This window comes from Hypomesus transpacificus, chromosome 15 (genome assembly GCF_021917145.1).
Source record: "Hypomesus transpacificus isolate Combined female chromosome 15, fHypTra1, whole genome shotgun sequence".
In the NCBI taxonomy this organism is placed as follows: domain Eukaryota; kingdom Metazoa; phylum Chordata; class Actinopteri; order Osmeriformes; family Osmeridae; genus Hypomesus; species Hypomesus transpacificus.
Window position 1 is genome coordinate 13,458,673 of NC_061074.1, and position 16,462 is coordinate 13,475,134.

General features: G+C 53.3%; 1 protein-coding gene across 1 annotated transcript in view; it reads right to left on the reverse strand.

The window, feature by feature from the left end:
• Positions 1-16,462, reverse strand: part of robo2 (roundabout, axon guidance receptor, homolog 2 (Drosophila)) — a 69,545-nt gene that overhangs the window by 22,070 nt on the left and 31,013 nt on the right. The window contains exons 14-20 of the mRNA XM_047036059.1: positions 15,703-15,934; positions 12,723-12,847; positions 12,266-12,437; positions 11,184-11,372; positions 10,042-10,068; positions 6,616-6,658; positions 828-955 (exon numbers count right to left, since the gene is read on the reverse strand). Coding sequence (XP_046892015.1) covers positions 828-955; positions 6,616-6,658; positions 10,042-10,068; positions 11,184-11,372; positions 12,266-12,437; positions 12,723-12,847; positions 15,703-15,934 — 916 coding nt within the window. The remainder of the gene's footprint in view (positions 1-827; positions 956-6,615; positions 6,659-10,041; positions 10,069-11,183; positions 11,373-12,265; positions 12,438-12,722; positions 12,848-15,702; positions 15,935-16,462) is intronic.

The following is a 16,462-nucleotide window of genomic DNA, read 5'->3' on the forward strand; positions in this document are numbered from 1 at the left end:
TTGGTCTTCACAGGAGATTAGCTGAGAGCAGTGTCTCATTATGCAGCTGGTCAGTGTGACCCGGGCTTCACACACCCGAAGTCCCAGAGGACACGGCCACCAGGCCAGCTCGTCACATCCAGTGTTTAACATATTCATCCCAACTTATTCATGCATTCCAGCCCGGAAAGCAACCTTGGGGGCCCCGCTCCTCTCATCTCCTCTCGCTTCGTCCTATGTGGCTCCCTTTCTCCTCTCCTCCCCTTTCTTCTCCTCCTCCACCCATGAGGGATAATCCTGCCACTCTGCATGTGTGTGTGTGTGTGTGTGTAGCATGTGTAGTGTATGGTCTGTGCGCCCACTGAAGGGGAGATGATGTACAGCCACAGTGGAAGCGTCCGCATCTGCGCCAGCCGAGCTGCGCCTGTCCTTCACGACTGGCTGCCCAGGACCATCTTTTCAAACAGCCCTCCTTCCCCATCCATCGCTCTCTCAGCCCCCCTCCCTCCCTCCCTCCCTCCCTCCCACCCTCTCTGAGGTATGGGCGGTGACACCAGGCTGGACTGTTTACCATTACTCAGCGGATGACAGCGCAGGGGGCCGTCTCTATGGCGTCCAGGCATCGGTCTGATGTGATATATAAATGTATATCCAAACACGCGTATGCAATATCCACACAGGTATACATCTACAAGGCTGGGGGGGGGGGGGGGCATGATGAATACAGTGGAGAGGAGCAGCAGGGAGCAAAGCACCACCTCCACCCTCCATCCGTTATCTCATGTCCCCCACACAGTCATACATCTCCCTCCCAGCTCCGCAGCCCCGGAGGGCGGCCCCTCACTCACCTCCACGGCCAAAGTTAGCGAGGACGTTGGGCCCGCCTGAGCTGCTGTTGACAGGCAGGCTGGTGGCGGGCCAGGAGTCAGCCAGCCAGGGGTAGGCCGGGTCACTGGCATTCAGCAGGCCAGGTCGACTGAGGAGACACACCATGCCTCATGTTACACACACAAACACAAGTGCAAGCACCATAGTCATTCACATGCAAATATGTTTTTTGCCCCCCCCCCCCCCCCCCCCCCCCCCCCCCCCCCCCCCCCCCCCTCCCTATAACCACTAGCAAACCCCTCATGTAGTACTAATTATGAGGGACATGCTCTTGATTTATGAAACCTTCACGTTTGCCGATTAGAATGAAATTTAAAATAAATAAACATGACGGCAAGGGAGTCAGTAGGGAGTCCACGCCTCGGCATGGGATCAAACATATGTTCTAATGTAAGTGTGTGTGTGGGGGGGTGTGTGTGTGTGGGGGGGTGTGTGTGTGTGGGGGGGTGTGTGTGTGTGGGGGGGTGTGTGTGTGTGGGGGGGTGTGTGTGTGTGGGGGGGTGTGTGTGTGTGGGGGGGTGTTTGTGTATGTGTGCAGCCTCAGGTGCTAATAACATGTTCTAAGATATGGGGGAAGCGTGTATGCATGTGTCTTTGCTCCTCAACTTAGAATTCCTCCAGGCGACACAACTCCTCCCATCCCTGCTGTGCCTTTGTCATGCTCGCTCTGACGCGCGCAACAAACACGCGTACTACTGACACACACCCCACACATACACTGTACTGACACACACACCCCACACATACACTGTACTGACACACACACACACACATAAGCATGTACGTAGCGCCACTCCTACGCCCTCACACGTTCATCCTGTGCTTTGCTGTGTTTTCACAGCCATCCTCCCTCAACAAACCCACTTGTGTGATGCCTGAGGGTGATGGGGGGGGACTGGCTCCATTTAACAGGTGTTGCGTGTCCCTCCCTCCTGGAGGGGGGGGGGTCCATAAAAAGCGACCATTAAGACTTTAACCTGTCATGGGTGACTGCTGGGAGGGCATTAGGGCCACTTTACTGTACAGTCACGTCTGGGGCTCGTTACCACGGCAACACCGTCGGAGGTAGATGAGAGTGCGAGGCGAAGCCGGGTTCCTTTGTGCGTGTGTGATTCCGTTCCGTTACCCGTGCGGCTCCATTCTAACACTGACAATAGAGAGGGATTTTAAGTGCAATGGAAATGAGTTTGTGAAAATATTCAAGGAGGGACAGAGTTTCCTGCTCATGCGGAACATGAAACGGAGAGCATCGTGCTGTGAAGTCACAGCACAGTTAACGCTCACTCGTCAGGGAAGAAGTGAGCTGACCTGGGTTAGTGGGTCTGAGGCCTCCTGTGCAGCAGCTCTGCCCTCTCTCTCTCTCTCTCTCTCTCTCGCCCCTGAGATATCACCGATTGTTGGTCCAACTAGAACCCCAGGCGATGGCTAGCCTGCCTGCCTGCCTGCCTGTCTGTCTGTCTGTCTGTTTCCTGCCTGCTTGTCTGTCTGCCTGACTCCCTTGTTGCCGTCCTGCCTGCCTGTCTGGCTGCTTTTCCAGACAAAAGGCCCTTCTGCTCTAGGGAAGTGACATGGCACCAGGGGGAGAGGGGGAAGGCTCAGGATATGTACATGGTGCTGGAACAGGAGCTGCAGCTCACGTCTTCCTCAGCCACAGGTTCTAATGAGAAGAGCTTGAGGTTGTGGCTAGTGGGATGTGTGTGTGTGTGTGTGCGTGTGGGGGGGGGGGGGGGGTATATATGAAGGGCAGGGCTACAGAAGGAGGCCTTGACAAGCTAAGAGCCCTCACCATGGTTCCTCAATGCCAAAACAGGCCCTGGGGGGAGAAGAGGTTTTCAAATTGATGGCTGTGCATCAGACGTGTGCACTTCTCATAGGGTAATACATCTAGCTGCCCTCGCCCCCATCCCCACCCCCCCATCCCCCACCCCACCGTTTCTCACTGCCACATCCCCCCACTCCCTTCATTCTTTCCCTCTCTCCCTCCCTCCCTCGCTCACTCAGCATCAATCTCTTCCTAACCCCATTCTCCTTCTCACCACACACCTCCTCATTTCATCCCTCCCTCCTTCCTCTCTCCCGCTCAACATCTGTCAGCTCAGAGTTTCCTGCCAGATGACAAAAGGATGAGAAAGATAGAGGGAGAGAGAGACCGGGAAAGAGAGGGTTGGAGAGAGAGAGAGAGAGAGAGAGAGAGAGAGAGAGAGAGAGAGAAGCTCCTGTGTCAATATAAAATATAGTTCCATCTCTCCCTCATTACCAGTCTCACAGCTCTGGCGGATTAACCCTGCACCTCCTCACCCCACCCTGCACCTCCTCACCCCACCCTGCACCTCCTCACCCCACCCTGCACCTCCTTACCCCACCCTGCACCTCCTCACCCCACCCTGCACCTCCTTACCCCACCCTGCACCTCCTCACCCCACCCTGCACCTCCTTACCCCACCCTGCATCTCCTTACCCCACCCTGCACCTCCTCACCCCACCCTGCACCTCTTTACCCCACCCTGCACCTCCTCACCCCACCCTGCACCTCCTTACCCCACCCTGCACCTCCTTACCCCACCCTGCACCTCCTCACCCCACCCTGCACCTCCTCACCCTACCCTGCACCTCCTCACCCCCCACCCTGCACATCCTCGCCCCACCCTGCACCTCCTCACCCCACCCTGCACCTCCTCACCCCACCCTGCACCTCTTCACCCCACCCTGCACCTCCTCACCCCACCCTGCACCTCCTCACCCCACCCTGCACCTCCTCACCCCACCCTGCACCTCCTTACCCCACCCTGCACCTCCTCACCCCACCCTGCACATCCTCGCCCCACCCTGCACCTCCTCACCCCACCCTGCACCTCTTCACCCCACCCTGCACCTCCTCGCCCCACCCTGCACCTCCTTACCCCACCCTGCACCTCCTCACCCCACCCTGCACCTCCTTACCCCACCCTGCACCTCCTCGCCCCACCCTGCTCCTCCTTACCCCATCCTCACCCCACCCTGCACCTCCTCACCCCACCCTGCACCTCCTCACCCCACCCTGCACCTCCTCGCCCCACCCTGCACCTCCTCACCCCACCCTGCACCTCCTCGCCCCACCCTGCACCTCCTCACCCCATCCTCACCCCACCCTACACCTCCTCACCCCACCCTGCACCTCCTCACCCCACCCTGCACCTCCTCGCCCCACCCTGCACCTCCTCACCCCACCCTGCACCTCCTCACCCCACCCCACTCTGCACCACACCAAACCCAAACCACCAAGCATTTGGGAGACGAGGAGTTAATACTGTAAAGTGCTGCCCTGTCCATGTCCTGAATTTAGAACTTAGCAACACATTCCCAGAGAGGATAATTAGAATAAGAGTGATGGTAATTGGCTATATCTGTTATATGGGGGCCATGACTCGGAGGGGGGAAAGGGTAATGCGTCTTACAACAACTTGACATGAAACTTTGAATCCTAGTGGACCTCCAAATGTATTGCAGCCTTGGCTGATAAGATTAGATTTGAGGCCACTTTTGTCAGGCATGTCTGGTGTTGTGAAAGGTAGCAAACCTGAAATACCGCCCAAGATGTCTGATGCAAGATGAGTCATAAACAAGCCAGCAGAGAGATATTCATCCCAAAACAACTCCATAAATCAGGAGAGTGTATGGGTCCACACTCTGGCTAGTGAGACTACAACTCACACTAAAAGATGGCGCATTAAATTACACTTAGGGCGTGTTGGAAACACATTTCCCTCTTAGATCTGCATACTGTGCACAGAGATTCCTCTGTCGGACTGGTATTTCTCTGTCTAGCAGTGTACAGGAATCTCTCCATATCAACAGTCATGACTAAACCCTCTCCCTCTTTGTTTTATTAAAATATTGATAAATGGCTGTATAGGAAGTTGTTTGACTCATTATGACCATCTTTCTGCCAGCGCGAGAAAGAAAGACTTCATCGTCTTCTATCAATTCCTACAGAGCAGCCAGACATACCATCCAGGTTTCACCAATCTGCAACCAATTCATCTTCCTTGAATCATTTATTCTGTGATCGATTAAGTGTAATTGTTCAGTCAGGCCAATTTGGCAGCAGCCAATGAGGAGCCGGGAAACAGACGTAGCTTCATTTGCTATTGTCTAATTAATGCGATAAACATCCCACATAACGAATGAACACACTTCCCTGTGATCCTCTGCTGCTCTCTCTAGGCAGATGGGGAGGCTGCAACATCTGGGCTCCGATGGCAGCCCAGAGACCCAACAGGGAGAGATTTACGTTAAGAGAGACACACAACTCCCGGCTCCAAGCTGCTGTGCTGCCACATCTCCCTCCAGCTTGCAGATGGGAGGAACCCAGAGACAGGGAGGGAGGCCTCCAGCCCCTCCACCGGCAGGAGAATCAGACGCATTTATGTGGAAAATTGAAGGAAAAACACTACAGCAAAAAACGGATGAGAAAAGGCATGGCAAGTGGTGTGGCTAATTCTTTGAGTGCTTGCTGGCAGGGCTCGCAGAAATATGGACAGGCACACACACCGACAGGCGAGCACACACTCACACTCACACACACACACACTCACACACACTCACACACACACTCACGCTAAAAGAAAATGAAAACACAGCTGTATTCAGACTTAGTAAACACGGGAAGAAAGAGACACCTCCAGACAGTCAGCCATGAGCACACAGGGTGCCGAACGCAGCTTGAAGATGAGACAGAGTGATTCCCATCCCGTGGGGATTTGAAAAGTCAGGTGTGCTGAAGCTGTAGCTGTCTGGCAGGCTGGATTACCCCACAAAGCCTCAATAACTGGTGTCGCTGAGATGAACCCCAACCTCTAAAGTCCAGACCCCCTTCACAAACACCCACTGTGACACACATTGTAGAGAAATATAGGTGGATGGCGAGAAAGATGGAGAGAAAGAGAAAGAGAGAGAGAGAGGGGGGGGGGGGGGGGGGGGGGGGGCGGGGGGTGGAGAAAGACAGAGGGGGGGAGGGTAAAGAGAAAGAGCAGACTGTCTATGGGGGCAGGAGGGGTACGCTCCACACCTCTCTCCTGGGTAATTATTTTTACATTATTACATGTGCTAGGATCCCTGCTGCCCGCGTGAGGTGACAGGCAGATTTATCACTCCAGGGGGCTGCTGGGGCCCCTGGAACTAGCAGCTTAAGATAAATGATAAAATAAAAGCTTTCTCTGCTTAAATTGTTTCTGCTAATTCAGTTGGGGAGATTTATGGCTGCATGTATCGATGCGTGAACGGAGATGTGTTCGGAATGTTTGCACTCTGGTCTGCACGCAACATACACACACACACACACACGCGTTCACAGGTATCGGTTATCTATAGATTCATCCGTCACCTATCTGCATGGGGGAAGGCTTGCCTTGCAGTTGCAGATGACATGGTTATTGTTGAGGAGCTGAGGTCACTAAAACTGAATATCGTGAAGACTTGAAGCTAAGAAAAGAAAATGCTTGGAGGAGGATGCGTGGATGTGCTGGAAGGTTCCGCCGTTTCCAGGGGTGATGGACACGGCTTGACAGCGCCTCAGCGTGATGTGAAGTGTGTGTGTGTGTGTACGGTCATGTGTACTGTTGTGGATGTACACCGCGAGTGTGCCGTGGGTGTAAAGTGGCGTGTGCATGCAGGGAGCAGCGAGTGTTTGATTGGCACAAGGATAATAGGCCTGCTATTGTTTGTGTCTGGGTGGAAGGGCAGCGTGTCCCTGATGGACCGCACGCTCACCTGCCATTGCTCATCAGACCTCCGTCGACTCGCTGGAACGTCACTGTGGGTGCGGAGAGGGTGGGAGGGAGAGAGGGAGAGGGGGAGAGACAGAGAGAGAGAACAAAGCAATCTGTTGAATTTTCAGACATTTTACATTACATCACACCAAGGTTTATTTCCAAAGGTTACAGAACAACATGAGAGAGAGAGAGAGAGAGATAGAGAGAGAGAGAGAGAGAGAGAGAGAGAGAGAGAGAAAGAGAGAGAGAGAGAGAGAGAGAGAGAGAGAGAGAGAGAGAGAGAGAGAGGGAGACGGTGCCGCTGTCCTTGTGTACAGTTATTACAAAGTGCTACCCAAGGTCATGTGTCCTGGCAGACTAGGTGGATACTAATGGATTCTTTAAGAGAGGACCATGGACCTGCATGTCCATCCCTCTCGGCGAAAATTAAAAAGAAGGAAGCAGTGAGTGAGGACGCCGGAGCGCTCTGCACGCGTCGCTCTCTTAATGTGTTCCTTACCAAGGACACATGCCTGATGAGAGACAAGACTCGCTTAGCCTCTCTTATTTTGATCCTTGAGTTATCATCAGAAGTGTGATTAAATCTTGGCCCCGAAAATGATTAGAAAAGTCAGTGGGCTCATTAATCAGCCTGAACGACACGTCTAGTGGACGTCTAGTGAGTTAGCGCTGCCGATGCTAGCAGGGTTCCCTTGTTTAGGGGAGCTCTGGATGAGGCCCGCTCCGTTTTGTCAGCTAGGAGAGAGAGATAGAGAGTTAGGGAGAGAGAGAGAGATAGAGAGAGAGTTAGGGAGAGAGAGAGAGAGACAGAGAGAGAGATAAGAGAGAAAGAGAGAGGACAAGAGAGAGGATGATCTGTTTCATCTCTGTTCAACACGCGTGATGACAAGGAAGTTTTGGAGCTGAGAACATGGACTTCAATGGATCACAGGAAATGTGCAGAGCAAAGGGGGGGGGGAGCAAGAGTTTTGGAAATCACCCCATGCAACAGAGTGGGAGAGGGGTGGGGAAGAAGGAGAGAGGGGGGAGAGAGAGAGGGGGCCCTGGTTCAGTTGAGAAGCGGATGGTAATTTGGCTCATTTGTTCCACAGATGGAGATTAAAGAAAGGAGGAGAGGGAGGAGGAGGAGGGATGAACATTCCTGCTCTCCTCTCGGCCTCTCTTCAGCTGGTCTCCCAACAAGCCCCCACGTGTTGGGTGAACACTTCCCCACAGAGAGGAGAAGAGAGGATTCTCGGGCTGCATGAACATGGACACGTTAGGGAGGAAGGGGTGGCAGTGTTGGAATCCCCTAGCTCTTCCATGACAGGAACCTGCCTGCCCTATCATGTACTGTACCTTTCTCAAACTACACAGGGTGTTGTTTTTGTATCCATTGTACAGTTGGATGAATGATTCTATAATGCTCATGATTCCCTTTGATGAACATTAAAATGCCAATGTTGCTTTACTGTTATTGTTTACGTTTCGTTTCACAAAGCGAGTAAAAATCCATTCATGATAAACCATATAACAGGAGACCCCCCATCCCTATCCAGCACTGCTACTCAGATAACGACAGATTTTATTTTCAATGATAGCTTCATTCCAGCCACAGTGGCTCATTTGCATAAGTCTTTGACAGTGTGATCTTAAAGGGACCAGGCTCTCTCCACTGAAGCTTCGTTTCGCTGGCAGTAAGCGACGTGACTTCTCTCTCCGTCTCCCTCGGGGGAGGGAAAAAGGGGGCGTTAGGGAGGTGCGCTTGTATGCGTGGAGAGTGTGTGTGTGTGTGTTTGTGGATAGTACGTGTCTGTGTGTGAAGTGTGTGGAGTGTGTTGTGTGTGGACTGTGTGAGGCGTGTGTGTGTGTTTGTGTGTGTGTGGGTCTGCAGCGAGGAGGCCTCTGAAGTCCCTATCTGTGCTCCGGCACATTTGTGGGCTGCAGAGGAGGACTTTCATGTTAGCCAGACTGATGTGGCAGTAACAGACACTGTGGCACTCCTTTCTTACAGATAAGCACTTTCTCCAATATGAATACAGATTAATCCCCTTTAATAAGCATCTGGGGTGTAGTGGTGTGTGTGTGAGAGTGTGTGTGGGTGTGTGTGGGGGGCGGAGGGGGGGGGGGGGGGGGGGGATGGTACGGGTGGTAATCAGCGTATAAAAATTCCATCAAATCTTCCTTGTGCTGGCCGGCTGCCTCCACAGCACTGTGAATCACCTCTGCAGTAGCTGACAGAGACAGGACACAGGCACACTCAGCCTCACCTCGCCTCAGTCGGACTGACTGACACCACGGCACGGTGGACTCACTGCAGACTCCCATTCTCATGTCTCAAAGACATCCATGAGGACGGTCCAAATGTCTCTCTCTCTCTCGCGCGCTCTTTTGTCCTCGACGAGCATTTGTGACTGTGTGCCTGTGGCAGCCAGACACAGTCCAACGTCCACTCGGGGACTGGACACACGTCCGTCCAGAAAGAGCTAACCTTGTTGACGCTATCAAGTGAACTGCAATTGACCAAATCATCCAAGGACGTAGAGCATCATGGGACATGAAGTGTTTCAAATAGAGACGCAGATCAGAACAACAAGGAAGAGAAGACAAAAAACATGACGGTGTCAACACAAACCCCCACCAGTGAGCCCAGAGCAGCAGAAGGAGAGGATACGGGATCCTGGTCCCAGAGGCACATGGACATGGAGCCCCATGGGGCCCGGAGCAGAGGGCAAACAACACACACGGGAGTTCAGAACAGGGTGGAACATACCTGGGACACAATGGATACAATGCCAGACACGCTGAGAGAAGAACAGCAACATGGAGGCTCATTCAAACACAGACAGCCACGACACACAACACAAGGAGACAACACAAGGAGACAACACAGGACGACACAACACAGGACGACACAACACAGGACGACACAGCACAGGACGACACAACACAGGACGACACAGCACAGGACGACACAACACAGGGCCACACAACACAGGGCCACACAACACAGGACGACACAGCACAGGACGACACAACACAGGACGACACAGCACAGGACGACACAACACAGGGCCACACAACACAGGACGACACAGCACAGGACGACACAACACAGGGCCACACAACACAGGACCACACAACACAGGACCACACAACACAGGACGACACAGCGAAGGATGACAGCGCAGGATGGAAGCAGGTTTCTCGGGGAGGGGCAGAGGCTGGAGTCTGTGCTCAGGCCATCGCCAATTACAAAACCAAATGAGCAGCTTGTATCTGGTCCAGATATGGGCCTGGTTTGGTTCTGTATTGGGCGTGTCCTGAGGACGGTCTACCAGAATTGGTGAATAGTGTGGGCAGGAAGGGGAGGGGCCTGTGGGCAGGAAGAGGATGGGGCCTGTGACAGGATAGGGGATGAGGAGACGGGACAAATGAACAGTACCTGCAGGGGTGAAGGTGAAGGACTGAACTGCAAAACAAGAAGACAGAAAAGTCCAGTGTTAAAGGCCTGAGAAGGTAAGCAGTGCTTTGGATGGGGGGACGAGGGGGAGGGGGTGCGAGGGGGAGGGGGTTACTGGGACTGGAGGGGAGGGAAAGGGGCCAAGATGGGCTGTATAAGCCAAACCACAACCCCCCCCCCCCCACTCCATAACACAGGGCCAGGAAGAAGCCTGCTCATTGGCCACAAAGATGCAGAGGCAGCGGCACAAACAAAAAAGAAGCACAAAACACCAAACAAAACAGCGTGATTCAAACAGATATGAAGAACAGATTGCTGTTACTTCACTGACTGCGTAACCCAACATCGGGGCGGATCGATGTGACATGCCAAAGTCGTGACACATGAAGACACCAGAACACATCCAGACAACCAAACACAACTCCTTATGCTGTTTATACAGTGAAGTCATGAGGTCCATGTTGACTAATACCACATGTCTTATGTGTGTGTCTCGGCTCCCACCTCCCACACCCTCATTAGATATCAGAACAGTGGTGTGGGGAAGAGATCCAGTGGGGGAGGGTTCAGCTGCCCTTCTCACACTTAAATGTCAGTGTGTGTGTGTGTGTGTGTGTGTGGGGGGGTTGGTGTAGGAGGTGAGATGGGCCCGCTCCAGCCTAGCTCTGCCTCTCCTGACTGACCAGCGTTAGCTGTGCAGCCAGCCCACTCATGCCCCATCACCCCGGGCATCAACAACACTGTGGGTGGACGGGTCAACCTCGCGCAACCCCACAGCTACTGGTCCACTGACACTGCGCCCTGCTGGCGTTCAGAGAGCTCGCCCTTCCAGACTCATCGCTGCCGGTGTCTTAAACACCTCCTTAAGATGGAGAGCAGCAGCAGCTCTAATCGGGGGGGGGGGGTTACATCCTGTTCACACTACGTGGAACTATCTTGAAAACATGCGTGAGAAGTGGAGGATAACGACAAGCGGTTTAGTCTTAGCTGGAACTGAGATATTAGGATGAAGGGAACTAGAGAGAACGAGTGTGTGCGTGTGTGTGTGGGGGGGTGCGTGTGTGGGTGGGGGTGCGTGTGTGTGTGGGGGTGTGTGTGGGGGTGCGTGTGTGTGTGTGTCTAACCTGCGTAGTTGCTGAGCCCCTTCCTCTTCTTCCTCCTCCAGTACAGCCAGATGCTGAAGCCCATGAGGATGACCCAGCACGCCCCTCCGATCCCGGCGATGAAGGCCGGCTGCTTGACCACGTCTGTGATCTGCTCCGTGATGCTGTTGTTACGGTTCCCACTCATGATCACGTCTCGGAAGTCCTTGCCTGGGGGGAGGCGGGGCGGGGGAGGCGGGGCGGGGGAGGATCAGAGTCAGGGGATCCCAGAACACACTGGAGAATACAGTACACCTCCCCAACAGGTCATCTGCTCCCATAAATCGAAGCGGTATCAGAGCGGGATATGGTCAGAGGCTGCCGGGTTCAGGGAAAATACACCCTGCCCTCGTGAATTAGAGAACATATTGACCGTGCGAGTCAGACATTCATCTTGTGGGTGTGCTGTGAAATGTAATGCGGAGACTGAGGGAGGCGAAAGCCGGAAAGCTTACGACAAAGCCCAGGTGAGCGGCTGTTTGCTTAGCTCAGGGCCTACAGTAATTCACTCTGCTATCTGACCCGCAGCATGGAAGCAGTGAGATGAGGAGCACACGTGCTGCTGGATATTGATCTCCAATCCAGACTCACTCACACCTGTCTGCCTGGCACTATTTCATGAAGCATAATAAGACCAGAAGATCCAATACGCACACACACACACACACCTTGGACTAGTAGATGGATTACAGTAGTGACATTGGGAAAATAAGAGGCCCAGGCCAAGCCATCAGTTATGGGTCAAACCAGACCCAATCTGCAGTCTCTCCATATAAATCATGACCAGCCAGGCCACATGTACAGGGCTGGGGTGTTACTAATGACTCAATCATTTCTGCCATCAGCTATCTAGCAGTAAACATTTTCTTCTTAATAACAGAGGATGCTATTTCCCCACAGCTTAATTGCAGTGAAGATGTCTCTAATGTAATACAATATATTCTATAGGTGGACTAACCAGTTGAAGCGACACAGTAATGGATGGCTAATCAATAGATACTTATACTCCTCGTCAGTCATTAGATCACTCATCTCCCCCACAACCTCCCCCCTCCCAGTCTTACCTATGATGATGGACTGAGGCTCGCTCCTCACCCCCACCCCTGCACTGGTGCTGGCGGCCACCTCCACCCGGTACAACACCCCCGCCTGCAGCCCCCCCACCAACACGGAGCGGATGGCTGCATCCACGGTCTTGTTCACGTGGAAACGAGTCTCGTTCCCCAGGCACCAGATCTGAAGGAGAGAGAGAGAGACAGAGAGAAAGAGAGAGAGACAGAGAGAGAGACAGAGAGAGAGACAGAGAGAAACAGAGAGAGAGACAGAGAGAGAGACAGAGAGAGAGACAGAGAGAGAGAGAGAGAGAGAGAGAGAGAAAGAGAGAGAGAGAGAAAGAGAGAGAGAAAGGAAGAGAGTCAGCATGATATAAAGCGTCTGTGAGGTCAGACGAATCTTTGGACTGCTCCTGGGTAAGGGTTAGTGCACTGAGCACGTGCAGCCTGTGGTGAGGGCGGGACCTGCCTTGTACTCCTGAACGATGCCGTTCTGGTGGTCAGGAGGAGGGGGGTCCCAGGAGATGCTGACGGAGGTGCTGTTCTGGCTGCCCACTGTCAGGACCGTCACCTGCTGGGGGGGGGCACTGGGAGCTGGAGGAGAGGAGAGATGTCAACAGGTTGCATGGAGTAGGTGGTGGGGGATTACAGGACATCACACAGTTCACATCCACACACACACACGCACACACACACATGATAAAAGAGGTGGGTGCAGGTTCAGGAGCTCATTAGAAGAGGATTTCCATGAAAGAGCAGGACGGCCTGACACATCTATCTTTAACATGTCACTAGACTTTAATAAGGCCAGCCTACGCTCCACAGGGCTGCTGCAGACGTCTGAGGAGGCCGTCTCAGACAGCTTCTCTCTGTCAGGATACGACTGCAGCTTTGGCTGAGCCTGGCCAGCACATGGGTCAACAGGCTTATGTGATGAGAGGCTCTCAGACGTGAGGGAAATATGAAGACATGTATTTTGGGGGGGAAATGAAACAAGGGCTAGGTAAACATATCGACTGACTTCATCGATCTGGCAGGTGGAACTAAAGCCAGCGGCGTGGGAGCAGGGGGGAGGGATACAGCCGTAACCCTCCACAGATCGAGGGCTAGCGCCAGGCAGGAGAGACAGTGTGGAGGCCTGTGTTTTATTAACCTCGCAATACTGTCAGCCTGATAGCAGCACTCCTCTGACCTGGCACACACAGCCAAATAAATAACATCAAACACCAGGTGAAAATAACATTTTAAAAATAATGTTTTTCTCATTTCCGTGGTGACTGGCAGGGGAGGCAAACCGCAGCAGAATACTGACAGGTCAATTACTCCTGCTCTGCCTCTCTCTCCCCCCGCTCTCTCCCCCCACCAGCCCCCTCCTTCTCTCCACCAGCCCCTTCCCTCGCTCTCCCAGAGCAGCACGTGTCACACCGCAAACCTGCGCTCATCCCTCAGCGCCGGCCAGTCACACGCTGACCCCCTGAAAGGCCAGCGGGACCAGTCATGGCAGAAGACAAATGGCTCCAATGATAAACCAAATGCCTTCACCCTATTACAGACAATCTACCCAGAGAGAGACCCATCTCCCATCCTGCCTCGGAGCCCCCACCCTCACACCCGCCCAGCAGGGCCGGATTAGACACAGGTGACACAACGCTACATCACCCGGCAGCCATCACAGGCAATGTCATTCAAAGTTAATGTTATGAATGATTTAGCTGCTTATTATTATGCATATTTGCGCTAAACAATACACATTTGTCGTTAGAGGCCCTGAAGGCTGTGCTAATAGAGCCATTAGCGCTGTGATGTATGGCTGGCAGGAATGTGACCCCCCTGTCTCCCTCACGTCCACACAGCTGAGCTGGAGGCTAATGGTAGCTAACTCTCCCAATACTAAACAGAGGAGCCTAACCCTCCCATATTAAACAGTGCAGGAGGGTAATCTGGGCCCTGGGCGGACTAGCTGCAGTCAAGGGGGGCCTCCTCCACAGGTCTTCCCCCTGGGGGTCGGGGGTAGGGCCTGGTCAGAGAGGACTGACCCTCCCCTATCCCAACAGGCTACTGGATGGAGCACTGGTCTGTAATGAGACTGTGAGTTTAGCGTAATGAGACTGTGTTTAGCATAATAAATGGACAGCTCTTTACTGACCTGAGCCAGAGGGTCAACTGGAATGTGCTCAAGCTACACTCATCCATCTGGGGCTGGAATCTCAACGTCTCACATGGGTGAGAAAATACATTCAGGTAAACTAAACAAACCTACAGAGACATGGTCATTATTTATAGGAGAGCATGGTCCCAGGGTCCTCTCGGACCTGCTCTGGGCCTTCTCTAATTGTGTTAACTAATGGACAACCTCAGCTTAAAGCACACTCACAACTACAATTCCCCATTAATCTAACAGCGCTGGTGTGGAGTCCCCTAATCTCACAGGAGCCTGCAGCACAGTGGCTGTCTGCAGCACAGTGGCTGTCTGCAGCACACTGACTGTCTGCAGCAGGGTGTCTGTCTGTCTGTCTGGCTGCAGGTGTGCTGTGGCTGGCTACCCAGGCCCATTAGAGCTGGGATATAAATAGAGCAGAGCTGTCTGAGGAAGCAGGAAGCAGGTAGACCAGAAGCAGAAAGCAGTATCAGTCCTGGTAGCAGCACAGACGGGGTGGAGCTCTGGGACTTAAGGGACAAGAAGGGCGTGTGTGTGTCAGTGTGTGTGTGTGTGGTACAATGTGTTGGCAGCTACAACACAGGGTGTACAGTATAAAGCACTGCATGTACAGGCTGGTCACAGGAGATAGGGTCCCTCAGGGGCGACAGGGGAAATAAATGGGCCTGTCACCTCCATAGGATGTGAACTGTCTGCTATCTGCAGCCATGACGATGCTGGGGAGGGGGTGGAGGGGGCTTGGGGGGGCAGAGACCATACACTGTGTGTGCTGTAAATGTGTATACGGCTGCATGAACCGTGCATCTGTGGTACAGTACATCTTGTGCACTGTTCTGCATAATAATTGGCTTGTAAGGTGCTGGTTGTTACGGGTGTAATTGTGGGTACCCTAAGTTCTGCTGGTGTCATCTCTCTGTCTCTATAACAATCAATGAGCTGAAAACGGAGAGGAGGAAATTGCAGAGTGCGTGTGCGAGCGTGTGTCTGTCCGAAGGCGACTGATCCGCCCAGCAGCAGGAAGCGAGCGTGGCATCCAATCACAGCGCAGGCTGTAGCTGCAGGGTGATGGATGAGATGGCGCCCAGAGAAAACACCACCAATCATAAACAAACAAGCGCAGCAGAAAGGTCAGCATGCACGGCAGGTCTACACGGGCACACACACACAGACACGTGCACAGAAACCCCTCCACAGTGTCACAGCAGGGAGAAGACGTTGTGCGTGACACCATCTTATCGTGACCGCCGCCTGTTTCAGGCGACACTACGGTGGAACATGGGAGGGAACCCACCTTCCTCAGTGGTACGGGCCGTCCTGGACTCGCTGTCCATGCCTTGGAACTCGTTGAAGTAGGGGCGGACCTTGATGTCGTAGACGATGCCCTTCTTGAGGCCAGAGAGGACCACGCTGCGCTCCGAGGGCACCTTGACGTCCTGGGTCTGCCAGGGTCCTGGGGAGGACAGGCCCGACGCCTGCCTGAACAGGACCCGGTAGCCCTGGATGAACTGGGACTGGCGGTCCACCTGCGGAGCGAGAAGACAGGGGCTCGGCTCAGTGCAGGCAGGGGACGGGACGTCAGGACACACATGCAGACCTTTGAACCAGCACAGTACATTGTATAGTGATGTTCAGCATAAGTATTCTTGTTTTTGTGTGGTGTGATGCCGTTCTGAAGGCTGTTACAGTTTTAATGGCCTTTTTAATCATCCAGTCTGACACACTTAGCTCAATTAGTACCCAAAGAGAGGGGGCTGACATTATCTCACCAACACACGCACACACACACACACACACACACACAGAGTACAGCACCCAACCCCCCCATAAAAAGGCTTTCAGGAGCATGGCTATAAACAGAACACATATGAATGTCTAGCACTTACTGTAAATATCAACTACTGAGACTACCAAAGACAGGTGGCACCAGGCACCAAGCAACGGGCTGGGAGTGTATGTGTGTTTATGTGTGTGTGTGAAAGTTAATACCTGGTTAATACACCCCGCCAAAACACAAATGCACACTTACACACGCCTCCAACCTTTAGGAGGGA